This window comes from Sturnus vulgaris, chromosome 3 (genome assembly GCF_052056855.1).
Source record: "Sturnus vulgaris isolate bStuVul1 chromosome 3, bStuVul1.hap1, whole genome shotgun sequence".
Lineage (NCBI taxonomy): Eukaryota > Metazoa > Chordata > Aves > Passeriformes > Sturnidae > Sturnus > Sturnus vulgaris.
The window spans coordinates 54227207-54244106 of NC_142245.1; the positions used below are offsets into that span (position 1 = coordinate 54227207).

Sequence of the window (16900 nt, forward strand, 5' to 3'; positions counted from 1 at the left end):
TCTGGATATTTTCTGTCTGAGGTACATTGCACATGCCAGTCTTGTTCTCTTAGCCAAAGGTGCATGAGGGTTTCCAGCCTGTGGTTTGTTCTACAGCACTCTGTGCTGGAAAAGCTTGAAATCCTTGTTCTACAATTTATTTGGCAAAACGTTCGAAGTACTCAATTAGCAAAGAGTTAATCACAAGTTATTTTCCCATTATTGTGGGCCACTGACATATTTTCTCTGTAAAAAAGTTTCTGAAAGAAGCCTTATAATCCCAAGTTTGATGCGAAAAATTAAGCTTTTAACTGATAAATAACTGATTCTCTTTATACTGAAGTAAAACAGACCTTGTTATAATTACCAGAATTCAGAATAATTTATTCAAATCCCATTAACTTCTGATATTTTGTTATGCTAAATTGTCTACAGATTGATCTTTACTTGTTAGCTGTAAAAACTGATCCCTAGTCCAGCAACAAAATAGGGGAACATTTCTTCAATGTCTCCTTTTCATGTCTTTTCTACACACCAAAACTTTGTATTAGCAGAGATGTACAACTGCTCAGCTCTGCATGGAAAAAAAGTAAAAATAAATAAATCAAGAAACTCCACTACAGGCTGACTTTGCAATCATAATCATTCACCTGGATAAAGACTGAAAACTTGCACTTCTGTGCATGACACTGTATTATTTGGGAAGCAGGTGAGGTGTTTTCCATAACCCTGCCCCCAAACTAACACCACCCTCACAAGGAAGGAGAAAAGGAAAAAAAAAAAGCAGATTTACTCCTGTGTGCTTGAGAGGGAAGCTTGAGATTTCAAGTAGAGAGTTCTGATGTCTTTGACACACAGAAACCCCAAAGCTTTGCAGTCTCTACCTGGCGGCACCAGCACAGCAACTGTGGATGTACTGCTGGGGCAATACTGGCCCCTTACCAAGGCCTTGTGCTTTTACCATGCCCAGGCTTTCTGGTGACAGGATGGGAGCTTCTGAGACACAGGTGAAGGGTGAGGAGGAGTCCTGGTCCTGCTCAGCCATTAGTCGCACCCCGCACGTAAATGCCTACTGCTCTTGGGGCCCCCTCCCTGGGAAGGAGAACGGTAGGTGGTTTGCAAACATCCCAGAAATCATTCTGAACATTAGACATATTCATGGGAACATGACCTCACTCTACTAAAATGTAAAACTTTAAAAATTAGTTACTACATTTAGAGACAGAAACAGAGAAAGAGAACAGCAAACATGCCTTAATGCCACCCCACCCCACACATTCAGTCAGACCGGCAGGTCAAGCTGATTCCCTGAAACCCAGCACTGCACGTGAACCTGGCCCTCAGGCACCCTGACCCAGCCACCGATTAGCTGCGACACCTTCTCTCACCTCACTTCCATCCTCCCTGTGCTTGTCTTTGCTCCCAAGAAGAATGATGATTTGGAAGGAGAGTACACCCTTGGGTTTTCAGCAGTGGGAGATCATCTGCTCCTTTCTCACAGCAGTATGATCCTGACCAGCTGTTCTCATGGAAGAATGCCTCTAGAAGGGTGGCTCAACACTCATCTGGCTGTAAAGAAACCTAACACAAAGCATGTGCGCATTTTTCCGGCAGACATAAGTTCCAATATGTAAATTCTTCCAAACTACAAAACTATTTGTTATACAAACACATACAAGGTAACAAACACTGTGATTCATTACTAGTTCCTAAAAGGGAGTCATCATGATGATAATCAAGCTCATCTGGGAACAGTAAGTTCACCTGGTGGCTACTACAACAGGCATAGCCCAAAGGAATTTAAACAGCTTTCCATAAAAAGTCAGTCTCACACCAACCCCAATGAGGCTTTCTACCGTGCCTGTTCTGTCTAGCAAATCTGAGGAACAAAAAAGTTAGAGAAACCCAAGCAGCAAGTTGGGCTATGGAATTCAGCAGTTTCAGCATGTTCCCATGAAGGCTGTGCAGCAAAAGCATACCTGTGCTCTGCTGCATCTTACAAACTCCACAGAAAAAAAGTTACCTTCATTGTTTGAACACCTGAAAAGGCAGTAACTTACACATCTTTCCTGCAGGAAGGGAGAAAAAGGCCCCAACAAACCCACAACACAAAAAAGCCCCAACAAACCAAACAGGAGGGAAAGTATGTAGGTGCAAACTCCACTGCAATCTGATCAACTAGTTTATCAAAGTTCTTGGTATGTTCATTCATCTAAAAATGACCTGAGGTCAAAAAATTCATTTATTGATTGAAAGCTAGTTTAAAAAATAATAATTTTCTGGTTATTCTTGAGATAAAACTTACGTGTCACCTTTCCAACACACCACATGAGGTTTGGTTGTTATCAGAACGCATATACATAAACAAGCACAGTTCAAGTGAAGTCACCTCTCATAGTTATTACATGTAATAGCTTCTAATCAGCACAAACAAAGAGACCTCTCTCTGCTGAAAGCTGAGCACATTTCAAACAATCATATTGAAAAATCAGTTGGATTTTCCAGGGTTTTTTTTTCCTTCTCTCCCTTTCCCTCCACTGTCTTGGCATACAGTTATACAAAATTAGATCCAGAAACAGGGAAGGAGGTTAACAGCAAATTCACAGAAACAACTATTACTTTTTATGAAAAAGAACCCGAGTCAGCATAGCATGGTCCTATGAAAAGCCCAGCAACAAGCTCTCTTGAGAGGGAAGCCAGAGCTGTTGCACTGTGCCCATCTTCCCCAGCAGCCAGCAGCAATCCGACCTGGTGCAAGGCTGTGGCTCCTTGGCTGTGACACCTTCTGCTTGCTATAGGTCTTCCCTAGCACTGTCCAAACTGTGCTGCTTCTATACTGCAGATGGCAAGACTAAAATTCCCCTGTCACAGAAACAGCCACCAAGAGAGTCATATTCAAGCTGCACATAAGCACCCTGTGGCTCCTGGGCCACTTGCTGGACCCCCTAATCTGCATCTCCCAAACCACAGATTCTACCCACCACAGCAGAAGTATTTTATATATCTCAAGGACTTTTCTCTTGTAGAGATTTTTGGCAGGACGGTTGATTTATTTTACTGTCAGATGTTTTAGTGGAAAATGTGAATACTACTGTAGCAGTTCAACACAGACACCAGAATCTCCCATATTTGTAATAGCAGGAAAAAAACCCATATAATACATCTTCCTAAATGTATATATGTATAAATACACATGCACATAGCCACACACACACCACATTAACTCCATTAATACCATCAGCAGTTTTATTGATGGTAGGTCAACACCAGGGTTTCAATTCTGATAAAGGAAGTGCAGCAATTACAATGACTAAACCTTAGTATCGATTAGCTGAAATGTTTCCAAGCCTTGCAACATTCCCTTAAAAGGGAACCTTAGGTTGGGTCTCTATCTCCTTCATTGAACTTGGTTGTTACTGGCCACCAAGTCCAGATGTTGTGTGGAGGAGACTGGTGGAAAACTTGGTGACAAAAGCTACCTCTCCTAAGGAAACCAGCCCAAATCAATCCTTCATTTTCCACTGATGACTTTCAACATGGACTTGTGGAACTTTACCAGCAAAGACACTAGCAGCTGGGATATATTTCCAGCTCCTTAGTGGAAGAAAGAACCAGGCAGGTAGACACACTTTGGAGAAGGTAATATGAGTTTACTGTAGAACGCAAAGAGGAAGCCTTGCATGCAGAGTGAAGAAATACTGTACTCATCCTGTGGCTGCAGAACCCGATGTCTTTAGAAGCACATGGAACAACATGAAGCAAGTACAGCTACTGGCAATCAAAGTGCAGTGTCTGCACCCCAGGACCCACTTCTGCAGGTATTAGTCTGTGCACATGATGAGCAAGTAGCCACATCATGAAAGAAAGAAGTCCATGTGGAAAAGTGAATACATGGACACTTCGGACTGGTCAGGGCTGAGACCTTGGAGTCCTGAAAGAACACTCTAGTCCATATTACATTGAGTGAAAGCTATTAATAAATCTGGAAACAAGTTAACTTCCTGAGTGAGCCATCCAAATTTCCTACAGATATTCCCACTCACTCGAGAAAAAAACAAACCTTGTTTTCTTAATCAATGAACCCTAAAGTATAAATCTAAAATACTGAAATTAATGAGTCGTCTTTTAAAAGCATTGGCTTTTGTAAATGAAGGGTCATTAACAGCTTAGCAGAGCAGCTTTAGTTCTTACTATGCATCCACTTTGTAACAGACATCTTCTGTTATTCCTTGCTTCATTTCCAACAGGAAAAGCATGCTTGATTCCCAGCCTCTCTGGGAATAAAATGGACAGGAGACTCTCATCCTTAGTCTTTATGGCTCTGTCAAATTACTCTCCTCTTTTAAAGCATGAACTGATTTCTTAAAAAAACTTCATAGGCATTGGGAAGCTCTGCTGCTGAAAAGACACAAAAATTTATTTCTTTGAAATACTACTCACATACGCAAGTATCATATCTATGCTTCCATTCATTTGTTTTCTTCTTCCTAAGATCCAACATTTTTTTTCCCTACAAAAAATATTTTCATGGGGAACCATATGATAATTAACTAATGCCTTGACTGATACTGTCATAAGGAAATTGTCTACCTGCACTTCTTTAACACACCAGTTAAAAAAGGCTAATAAGATTGGCAGCAACAAATTAGACAGCAGTACAGTACATTTTCCTCACAATAACTATTTTCCTGAGGCATAACAACAGCCTGGTAAGACATAGAAATGCAAAGTACATGATTATAGATTATTATAAGATAATTGCATGAGTGTTGCAAAAATTTGCGGGTTTAAAAAAATTGCAGTTTTTTTCTACAGATTGAGCTCTCGATTCAGATTATAAAGTATCTCCATAAAGCTCTATTTATTCTGCTGACAGTCATCTCAGTTTGAGATCAAATAAAATTCAAACACTTTTTATAGATTTCTGATTAATCTATAGTTCCTTTAAATTATTTGTGCAAGTCACAAACACATACAGACAAATAACAGTAGTCTATTACATGAATCTAAGACGCAATCTTGCAATGCAAAGTTGCAAAGAATTTGTTCCTGTTTTCATACTTTCCTAGCTCAAAGAACAAGATCAACAGATGGTAAAGGCATCATCTTGGGGAAAATTCCTCAGATATGTATTTATATAACTCTGGTTATTTAACATACATATTTACTTAAAGCTGTGTATGATTACATATCTCACCGTGTATTTGGTATATTTTACTCTGTTGGTTAGAAATCAAATATTTTATACTTCTTCCACTTTAACATTGCTGATAAGTCAAAACAATTTCATATTTTATAAAGCTATTAGAAGAGGCAAAGGGACAACTCTCCTGCCAGAACATCCCTACACACCTCCCCACTCACATCTGCCTAAGCACCTTCCAGTCCAGTAAGTTAAACATAACACACTCTGCCTTGTCTTATCGCTCAAGGAACAGGGAACAAGTGCCACCTTCCGTGTCACACATGAATCATCCACTTTCTTCCCCATTACACCAACTAAAAAAGCCCTGATCAACTGAGCTTTCTGTGACTGTGATTCCTTTCTATTTGCACCATTACAAGTACCCAGGAACCCTCACTGGTCAACATTTTCATAACACATCTAGATTACAGCACTAAAAGGACGTACAAATATATCTCCTGTCCAACTTAAATGTTAGCTTTATATTAGCATTAGCTTTGCATTTTAATGGCTTCCAATGCCTATCATGCATAAATACACTTAAGTGAGGTCAAAAAACAGTCTTGACACATTTGGATAACAGTAATGACAACAGAGCCCACAAACTTTGTATCTGCCTGCTTGAGTTCAGTGTTTTCACATGTTAGTCACAATCATAAACGCATTTGCTTTTTTTGCTTTTTGTCTGTGAAAATCTTGGAAACTTAACAGCACAAGCCACAAGCAGACATGTTGATGCTCTACAGTTAGGCACGTATTTTTTTTTTAGGCATCACAAAGTAATCTAAAGAAAGCGTGTTTGAATATGGAGCCCAAATTCTTCCAAGAAAAACAGATAAGTTTTTTCTGCTGGGAAAAGCACAAAAAGAGACAAAACTAGTAAGATTACTAGCTCAAAATCACTCATAGAAAAAATGCCAGACTGAGGAACACAAACTATTCCAACAAAACATGAAACTTCGCAAGGACTTCTCCCAAAATGAGGGGACTACTTGAGAGTTTTCAAACAACTGCACCCATGCACAGACACTTTTAATCGGGTTTGCAACAAAAACACAGCAATTCCTACTGCCATGTGAAAACAAGGCTGCATGGCGGCAATTACTCTGTTCTGAGCTTGCCCTCACACTTTAAATAAGAACGGCAGAAATTACTTTACTTAACATTTTTCCTGCTATCCTAAATAAGTGGGCCACACCTGGAAGTTGTAGCTGCATGAGCCCAGAAATATTTTCTTTCAGTCACCACTAATATACTAAGAAACTAATATAGAAACTTTGGCAATTTGTTCTCCTGTTTTCGGTAGAAAATTTACATATGAATTACACACCAAATTCCCTTGGTCTAATAAACTGTTCTGGATTTGCATGATGAAAATACTGCTTCTTCATTATCGCCCTTCTTTTGCTATTCTTTTCTGTCTTTACAAAATAAACATGTACACCTAAAGCCAGCAGCAAGCAGAGTGGTGAGTCTACCTTTTGCCTTGACTCCATGCATGGAACCAGAGGTTTGGAAATATATCCTCGCGTTTCAAAAGATTTTCAGATTCCCAGATTTTCTGCCGAACAGGCTCTCTTGCTAGTCACTGCCTTGTGTGTATGTATTGACACAGCAGACGATACAAGTTAAGAAATTGTCTGATGCAACTCAGCTGATTTTCAAAGGCATAAAAAAATAGCATATCACAGCTTACATAAATAACTGATGTTCAGGACCCGACTGGAAGACCCAAATACTGATTTTCTATTACTTTTCATATTAATTAATCACCATTAGATAAAGATCAAACGAACTCACACAGAGGCTAGAAACAGCACAAGGGGTACTTAGGTGTTTCCCATGACAGAATACAACTCAAACATTGGTTTTGCACTCAAGAGCAGAACTGCAAACATTTCATAATCGCACTACATATGGGAAATCAAAACAAACCTTACCTTATTTAAAATGGCAATTTTAGTAAAAAGTCAGGCTATGCTAGAACAGAGTGTAAGGAACCATGCCATCCTCCTTCAGCAAACTTTTCCAAATGTCCCTGTATTCAACTAAGTCTAACTCCGCTCTGTTTTGTTTCCCCAGGAGGACCCATTCAGGACCATGCGCTCCTTTTCAGCTGTCAATAAACAGAAGCAGTGAATTCCCCAGCGCTTCACAAAGCTAGTTAGGCATAGCCATTCATTTCTTCAGGAAAACAGGGCATTGATTTCAGCAAATTCCCAGGGAGCAGCTACAACAAAGAGATCAAAGACCCACCTCCTTTCCTGCCTGGCTTTGGCCGGCTGGGCTGAGAGGAGCACCAACAGGTTTCCCGAGGAGCGGGGCTCTCTACCCACCGACCACTGCACGCTCCATTCACAACCATCGCCTCCCTACATTCCCGGGACAGCCCCCGGCGCTAACCGTGACAAACCCCTACATTCAGGCAGCATAATATACTGCACACTAGTTCATCCAAGGATAAAAAGAAAAACAAGCTCCAAGGGAAGTCTGCTGCTTCCCCAACCAGCCGAGCCTCAGTAGCTGACAGACTTTTCATAAACGTCTTTTTTTATCTTTTTCTTAGCTTCTCCAGCTAAATCAGAAAAACACTTGCTATCTCAAATTCATTGTGCTGAAACCTCTCCGGAATGTTAGCTTTTCTGATTTATTTCCACCAGCTTGAAGATTTAGCTGCTGGAGTTTGAGGTCTAGCTGCAGCAGCCCTTGTATTGTGCAACCATGATACTTTCTTCGTGCAATTTGCCCTACACTGCAGTGGGGTTTTTTCTAAGGAATTTAAGGGGGTTTGTTCCAGTTTGGTTAGAATTTTTACTTTTTTAAATTATACATCTTGTCTTCATTACTGTAACCTGGAAAAATATTTTTAATGCTAAAATTTGACCTTGAACCAAGCATTATTAGCAAGAGACAATGTCATCGTCAAGCTTAAGGACTGGTGGTTAGGCTACACATCTACTGCTAAATAGTAAGAGCCAGAGACCTGGTGCTGAGACTACCTGGCACCAGCTCCATGTGCCTAAATGCTCGTCATCGCCTTCTCTTTTTCCCCACAAACAGTTTGGTTATATCCAAATTCCTTACCTGGAACATGGCCTGGTAGATATTATCCCTCACACACACCCTAATGTTTGTTGCTTGTTAATATACACTAGTACTGAGTTCACAGGCTGGCCCTGAAATATTTATTTATATACATACAAACATAAAGATCTGAAGTCAATTCACACCTGTACAGATTCGCCATGTCATTCTTTAGCATTTTTCTTGTGCACTGACATTTTACCAAGGCACTACCCAGCTGTCACAAACACCCACCAGCTGGAACCTGGAAAGTTCCCTCAGCGCTGGTACTGCCTCCAGGCCACTGACACATCTCCAAGTGAGAAGACAAATGTTATCCCACTAACATGAGCAAGTATCACAGGGCCTAGCACAGCACAAGCAGTACAATCCTGAGAAGACCAGGGACAGATTGTAGGGATGACTGCTTGCTACATAGAAGACAGCTGAGAACACAAGGAAATACAGAACTGCAGAATTATTCAAGTTGCAGGAGACCTGTAATGATCAACTAGCCCAGATTCTTGCTGAATGCAGGCCCTTTAACAGTGTTACCCAGGGCCTCGTCAAGTGATCTCAAATACTTCCAGTGAGGGCAACTCCACCACTTCCCTGGGCAGCCTATTCCAATGTTTGTTCGATCCCTCATTGAAAATGCCCCTTGCATCCACAACCATTTCCCCTGAAGCAATTTGTGGCCATTGTCTCTTGTCTTGTCACAGTGCATGCCTGGGGAATGGCTGCTTCCAACTCCTTTTCCACAACCACCATTTTTATACTGAAAGACCATGACTAGATCCCCTTGATCCTTCTCCGAGCAGGACACACCCAACTCCTTCAACCTCTACTCAGGTGACAACTTCTCTAACACCCGAATAATTTGGGGGAACATGAGAAAGGCACTGTTGCTGAGCTGAATAAAAAGAAAAATTAAACTGCCAGGGCATAAAATTGCTAAAACAGACGAGCATCTGAGTACAGTTGAGGAGTCTTGGCCATGACACCCCTGCAGCCACCCCACCCTCTACTTTAATATTTCACTCCTGATCCTGTTGTATACAATACAGTCAGGCACATTACATTCCTTATTTTAGAGTTCTCTAAGTGGCCTTTAAGCATGCCCTGAAATTGACATTTTGCAGAAAAATTTTAAAAATGCATTTTAACAAATAACTTGATCTCCACATATAATTGCTATCTTCTATTAAGCCACTGATGGTTTTATATTTATTAACTGATTGCAGTTATCAATGAAAAATACCCCTTGTTTTCCTTGTTCCTCTAAGGAAGTACTGAAGAATGATAAAATAAATGTGTGTCTGAAATTTCCCTCTCTTATATTGCACAGTGTGCAGCTGGACAGCCCTTGGAGGTAATGGTAAAAAAAAGGCAGCTGAGGCACTGGAGGGATTCCAAAAGAAAGCATGTAGATCAGATCAATAAGCAGGAAAAATGTGTTTAATGCTTTAGCTAACTTAAGCTGGAGTGAGAGAGTGCAAGTATTGGGGAAACGTGAGCAGCAACTTTCTGTGGTAGTTACAACAGCAAAGTATAAGATATACCACTTGTCTGTTAAGAAGGACAAATAATAGTGATAAGCAGGAGATTTGGATGTGACTGGGATAATGATGCCATGGAAGCACAGGAGTTAAATTCACAAAATGATTAAAAAATCCTGAGCACATCACTCTGTAGTAATCTGGGATGGTATTTGTGCCAAAGATAGATAAAACATTTTAGACAGAACTGTAATTTTAAATCTCAATGAACCAGTCTGTTCTTATACTTGGGCCAGATTTTTACAATTTTACTCACATTAAGTCATGCTTTACTCCAAGAATAATCACGTTGATTATAATGGTAATATTGTTCCACAGATGTCTCGGAAGAAACGCAAATGTAAAAGCAGACTTTATACTTCAGATAAAAGACATCAATCATGAGTACATCTGGAAATCCGATAAAAACATATGGTACAAAAAATCACTGTGGTGATTTTCGTGATGATGGAAATGTACTTACAGAGCAGGTCTGTGGACATGTTTACAGATCAGGCAAAGGAAACCTACACAAAATAAATGAAAAAAGAATTATCAGTTTTCTGAACTAGGACTACTTATATTTGTATCTCATGCTAATAAGCATATGCATAATCTTTTAGTTCTTTAGGAAATGAAAAAATATCGACAGAAATCTAAAAAGGAAGAACTTCAGTTTGTAGAGGAAAAGAAAAACTGATTCCAATTCATTTCACAAACAATGTAAATTGACAATATTAATGTAATACATTTTAATTAAGAGCAGTTCACTGTATTCCATATCTTCATTAACTTTTATTATTATGTATTTTCCAGGCATCGATTATAAAAGAATTTTCAAGCATTGTGTATTTTACTCCATTGCATGCTATTCTGTTTTTAAGCCTGATATTTCTAACACTCCTGACCCTTGCAGAGTCAAAAAGAATATTAACCAAATATAGGGCAAGACATTTTATTTGCTCTCTTGAAGGATTTCTGGAGACTTTTGGTTTTCTGCTGAACTCATTCATCTTGTCCCCTTTCCATTCATCTGCTGGTTTTTGACTGAAATTTTACTATAGGCACATAGGAGTACAGTCAGTTTTCTGCAGCTGTCTGAGCAATCCCCAACACATGGGTATCCCCAATGACTGAATAAGGCTACTTGGAGCTACAGAAATAATAATGCATGTATTAGTAAGAGGACACACAAATAACAGTATGAATTACATCAGTGTATGCCATTTTGTGCCCCGTATAAACAGGCAGTATTTAAAGGAATATTTTGTGGATATTTTTAAACATGTAGATATGGTGCTTAGACATGGCAGTGCTGGGTAAATGGTTGGACCAATGATCTGAAGGGTCTTTTCCAACCTAAACTAGTCTACAATTCTATGAAAACTTGACTCTGATGAAGACAACAGCATATTGTTGCTGACTGAAACGGGTAAAAAACAAAATCTTCATTTTTAAAAATACAGTGATAGTTAGTAAGATACTTCCAAATTAATTGGAGCTGGTTGCAAGAACTGAGTTGTGCTGTGAGAAAGCAGCAGCAAAGGGACCCACATGCTAGAGGGACATCAGCGAGTTCTCTTTCCAGATAAAAACAGGCATGCTGACAGCAGGCTTCCTAAGCAGCAAGTGTCCTAGTCTGATTTCCATCATCCAGAAAACACTTTATTTCTGAAAAAAATCGACTCTGGCATTTGACGCCATTCTGGCTGAGAGCAAGACTCTTGTCTATGGTGTTCATTTCTAAAAATATAACCCTTGCAGAGGGAACAGTAGACTTTAATGGCATCCATATGTGACTGTACACGCACTAGCCTTTGTCATCCCCAGAAACAGCAGGCTGCATGTTATCACTGTCAAAGCAGTGCCATCAACTAACAGAGATTTCATTTCCCCCACTGAATAACTAGATTCACAATAAAATGATTTAATTGTGCTGGCATTCAATCTGCAGGGCAATTACCTGGTAAACCGCAACACAAGCTCTTCCCTCCCATATGGTTTGAGTCCTTAGTATACCTTCATTGCCACACATCTAGTCTGCAGCACTGTCCTGTCATGAGAAAGTGCAGCCTCAGTCCATGCCCTCCCTGGCCCCTACACATCCTCCATCTAGCCTTGTTACAGTGACAGTGCAGTCCATGAACACCCCAGTTAAGGTTTAATTGAGTTGTTCTATGATGTCACTTTGGAGTTAAATCACCGAAGTGTTTTTCTCCACAGGCCACTGACATCTGAGAAATTTTTCCCCCTGTACAATTCTATGACGAAACATTGCTAACATAGTGTTAGCAACAGCAACCCCAAGTACTCAAGTCCAGCCCTTGGAAGGGCACAGAAACTACAGATCAAGAGGGAGCACCTCTGTGAGGGCATCCCAGTCACTGCCAGACAACCCATTCACACAACAGAAGAACAGCAGGCGCACTACCACAAGGAACTGCTCCTCTTCCAGTAGCTGGTTCAGACAGGGTGAGGATAAATACAACAAAGTGTATTTGCAGGGGCAGGAGAGTCTAAGTAGAACTACAAGCTCCTTCATAAGCCATGCCAGCTCTTACCTGCAGTTATCCTCAACATGGATCCAGAACTGCCTGTCATCCTAGCTACACAAAATCATACCATAAATCCCTCTCCTTCTTCAAGGGTCGAAGGCCATCCCTTGTGCAGTGTACTTTCCCCTGACCAAGGGGGCTCCAACACATGCAGAGCTGTGGCAGCCACGTATACTGTGCCAAACAGGCACAGTGCCTGGCAGTTTCTGGCCGCATCAGTCACTTGTCCGTCTAAACTCAGGTGGCTGGCCATGTACCACATTGACTTTTAGATGAAGTGCAGTAGGTACATTGGCCAAATTTGCTGTGCTGGCCACACAGTCAAAAGAAGTTGTTTGCAGTTGCTCTTAAGTATCCTCCTTTCTCATCGAAGAATGGGCAGAAGAGGAGGAGAAGCTGAGCAGGGGATGTTTCCTATACATGAGCATTGCAGCCTTGAAAATGTAAGGCAAAGCCTTACAGGTTTTACAGCCTTTCAGGTATCAGGAAAATAGCTTATTCATTTAGGTTGAGGAAGACTTGATGGGTTAAGTATAATAGATGGTTAACAGTCAAGAGATAGCAAAGCAGTGATTACAGGCACTTTGAATGATGAAAAGTTCAATGCTTTGTGGTGGTGGAAAGTGGTTTGCACCCGTTAGAGGAAGCGGAGATGAGTTCTGCACTGCCTAGAAGGACATGTCATAGTGTATTTTGTGTAGGAGCCAGGATTTTAGGGTTTGGGTTATTTTCAGTTGCTTCACCATTGCCAAAAATTCACAGACTATGCATATTATGTTTTACAAGTGATTGTAGTGGGCACACTGTGAGTATGTACGACCCAAAACAGACACATATGATGGTGGTGGGACTGCCCTGAGATGTCCAGAGTCCACAATGGGAAAGGCAATGCCTGTTACCTTATCTGTAATGAAAATAGGCAGCAGTTTCCAGGTATGGTTGATGAGGAGGACCTACAATGAGGATCAAGGTCACTGCTACACCAGAGGAAAGGTGACTTCCTCAAGGAAATGCACAGCAAGGAAAACCAGACTGCGCAGGACCTATAGGGCTGTTCCTGATGCACAAGACATCCATGAAGGCTGCCAGCAATGGCCTTGACAACTTCCTTGCTTACCCATGGTTCATACTGGGAGGCAGCAAGAAGGGCAGCAAAGACTTCACCTTCTACAGCTGCTGCAGGTCACTGCAGAGTTCTGGGAGAATGACAAGGTTTAACCAAAAAGCACTTGTCTCCCTTGCCTTGAAGTTCATCTTTACGAGAGACAACAGACTCCATGGCAAGGGAAGCCAAGAAACTGCTCTGTGAGGGACCTTTGCAATGTCTGCAATGCAAGACTACAACTTGTTGTTCAAGACAGCTGCCCTGCATTACCCAAGGATTCTCATGTGGGTTCATGTGACAGAGCTCTTCCACTGACCTCTCTTTCAGAAGATAGACATCTATCTTCCCTGGCATCATGCCACAGAAAGCCAAGGGAAAAGCAGGCCCAGATGTGGGAAGAGACATAAGTGGCAACGACAGGAAAAGCTTTCACACCGTGGGTGACACCCTTGTGCTCGCAACACGATGACATCTGTAGATAACAAGAGAACACAATGCCTGCAAAAGAGACCTATGCCATGCAGAGACAAAGACCTGGATCGCAGCTTCTGAATTATGAACCCACTGTGAGTTGAAATATGGCTGAACCAGTCAGCTTCTGCCACCCACCAAGTCCTCAGAGGTTATTACAGAATTCCTTACATTGCTTTCCACATAAAAACTATGTCCAAAAACAGTGACAACTGTAAATGCAGGCATACTCTGTAGTGATCTGACGTTACACAGCCCCCAAATGCACCTCAGTTTCATGCTGCCCACCAAAGAGGCACATTAGTTAACCAGTCATCAAAAGACTAATCTCACAATGTGAAGTCATCTGTCCACCTTACTCATGCAGTTGAAAAGGGACACTGCTATTCCTTGGATACTCAGAAGAATGCCCAGCACAACTCATTTATAGATTCACAACAGCTTCATGTAAGTGATATTGTTACCTAAGTACCTTTTATAGTATTTTAACTAAGTAAAGGTAAAACACAAGTAAATGTATTTTTTCAAGACATCTATGGTAAGTAATGGAGTTGAAGATGTCTAAAATACACAAGCAAAGATGTGACAGGAAAACCACATTTAACCTACTTACACTGAGATTAAATCAGGAAGGACTCTCTTTTCACCACCACAGAAATCAGTTGCTGGGGTTTAACTTTCAGCACACCTGATGACTCAAGTTGCAGTCCCTCAGAAGAAAACACCTTCATCTATCACACAGCATTAGCATTCCACTAGTGTCCCTACTTGTGCTCTTTTGGCTACTGCTAGTGCTTGTGCTGGGCTAACTGCTGACATAGTTTATCTTCTCCCAAATTCATGAACAGGAAAGAAAATCATAATGATGTAGAAATTACTTAAGATTAACAGAGTACTAACAGGGAAAAATTAATATGCCCAGCCAAAATCTTCATCTAATGAAATCTACACAGATTTTCTGAAGTTTGTGTTAGTCCCACATGTTAGTCCCACCTCCATATGAGGATTTAGTGCATGCTAAATACAACTCATTAAACATATGATTTGTTTGATGTTACTGATCAACAGTGATACTCTGCACTTTTTAATCTACCACATGTAGAGTCCCTCGCTGGCAAAATAGATGAAACTATAAATCACTTTATTTATAATATAAAAATAATATAGTTTGTACTTTTACAATTACTTGGGTTTTTTTTCAAGTCATGGTATTATTTTCTAATTACAAAAGAGAAAAACTGTTTTACCATCATTTTTTTCTTTATGTACAGAATTCTGCATCTTTCCCTTGATTAAGCAAAAAAGGTTGTGCAGTACAACACATGAAAGTTTGTGTCCATAATCCAGAAATTTGGCTCACGAATATTGCAGAAGCTCTCTAAGTAAGTCTTATTTGTGAATGTAAAAAATAAGGAAAACCCAAAATTAGAAATGTAATGTCTTTCTCTTTTACAAAGGACTATGCAGAGGCAAAAGAACTGTAAAAAATAATAAGGAAGTCAGTGAGTTGACAAAAGTAATGTTCTCAAGGATGTTTTCTCCAATGTATTTACTAAGGATATTTTGTATACTTTCATGACAATGTTTAAAATTATGTTTACAGACACACAGACACTATACAAATACATAAACTGGTCCTGCTGCTGGAGGAAACTTTATATACACATCTCCATAGATTAAATATAGTAGTATGCAAGCAACCAAGAGCTCTGTCAGTTCCCAGTGACTTCAAGAGTCATCCTATTGAAAATTTTTTTATCTCTTGGCTAATATTTCAGCAAAGCTATACTGAGCATTAAATATGGATACATTAAGAAGTACTGCCTTACCATTCCCTCTACCAACCAACCAATACTCCAACCTGGTTATGATCACCTCAACATGTAGCATCAACAAATATGGTCCACACACAGGCACCTAATCTATCCAAATCTGTTTTCAGTTTAAAGCAAAAAAACCCCCCTTTTTTATTAAAAGTAATTACATCTCAGAAACACAAAGACCAACAAATCCCACTCCATGTTTCAAAGCAAATTCTTCCTGTTCTGAAATATGGCACTGTCTCTTACCATATTTTCCCAGCCTGTATCACTTGACACTGGCCTATTTCAGTCAGCAAAAGACCTCTGGCAGACAAGGCATCAAACACAAGTCTTTGCCCACCTCTAGTGCCCTGATAACAAGGAAAGCTATTATATAGAATTTTTTAAAAGAGAGTAACAAAAGGGAGACAAACTCCTAGGAAGAGATACCAAACGGCATCGCATGCCAGCCTGCCTTACTGAGGGCTGCTCTTGTTGTTTGGCTTTGCAAAGCACTCAGAATTTTGACTGCGATCCAGCAAAGCAATTCTGCATTTCCCATGTTTTCCCACCACTGACTTGCAGAGAACTATTTGTACACATGAAGACAAACCTACACTTCATATTTTGCTGGGTCAGGATCAAGGCACGAATCATCTTTCTGGATCCTTATTTTCTTATGAGAATTGGATAAAATGAGCTAAAAAAAATCTTTTAAGTGTGAGCTTTAGAAAGCCTCAAGACCCAGGAACATTCCTAAAATAATTTGCATTCCACAGCAGCAGGGCAAAACCATTTCCATTTCAATGAGCCCTTTGGAGAGGACTCTGGTCTACCGGCTGAAACTCGGGACTGAATCCCAGCATAAAATAAACACCAAACCCACTTGTACAAGGTCACATGAAAAAGCACTTTTTCCTATTCTCCCTCAATACTTTGGCTAAACTCTTTTTCATCACTTCAAGCCTGCATCCCAACATTTATTTCAAGAAGGGCACTGCAACTCCTCTGCTGGACAGACTGGTAAGCAGGGAGATTTCCTGTTCCTTTCCTGTATCATCCTCAAGCAGCTGTCCCCAAAGAGTCAACAAGTCAGTGGCTTCAAAAAAGGTTTGACGAAAACCTGGGTTTTAACACTCTCTTCTTTCATAAGTTTGATACAAATAACACGCACTAGCAGCTGAAAACTTTCCAAATGTGGT

At 40.4% G+C, this 16900-nt stretch overlaps 1 protein-coding gene across 2 annotated transcripts in view; it reads right to left on the bottom strand.

The window, feature by feature from the left end:
* The window catches only part of PLAGL1 (PLAG1 like zinc finger 1), a 44482-nt gene that overhangs the window by 17581 nt on the left and 10001 nt on the right, over positions 1-16900 (bottom strand). Inside the window, exon 2 of one of the 2 annotated variants that reach the window (XM_014888643.2) lies at positions 10250-10292. In XM_014888643.2, coding sequence (XP_014744129.1) covers positions 10250-10268 — 19 coding nt within the window. In that variant the 5' untranslated portion in view covers positions 10269-10292. Of the gene's footprint in view, positions 1-7104; positions 7239-10249; positions 10293-16900 lie in introns of those variants that run through there. The other variant, XM_088161669.1, reaches the window with a different exon arrangement.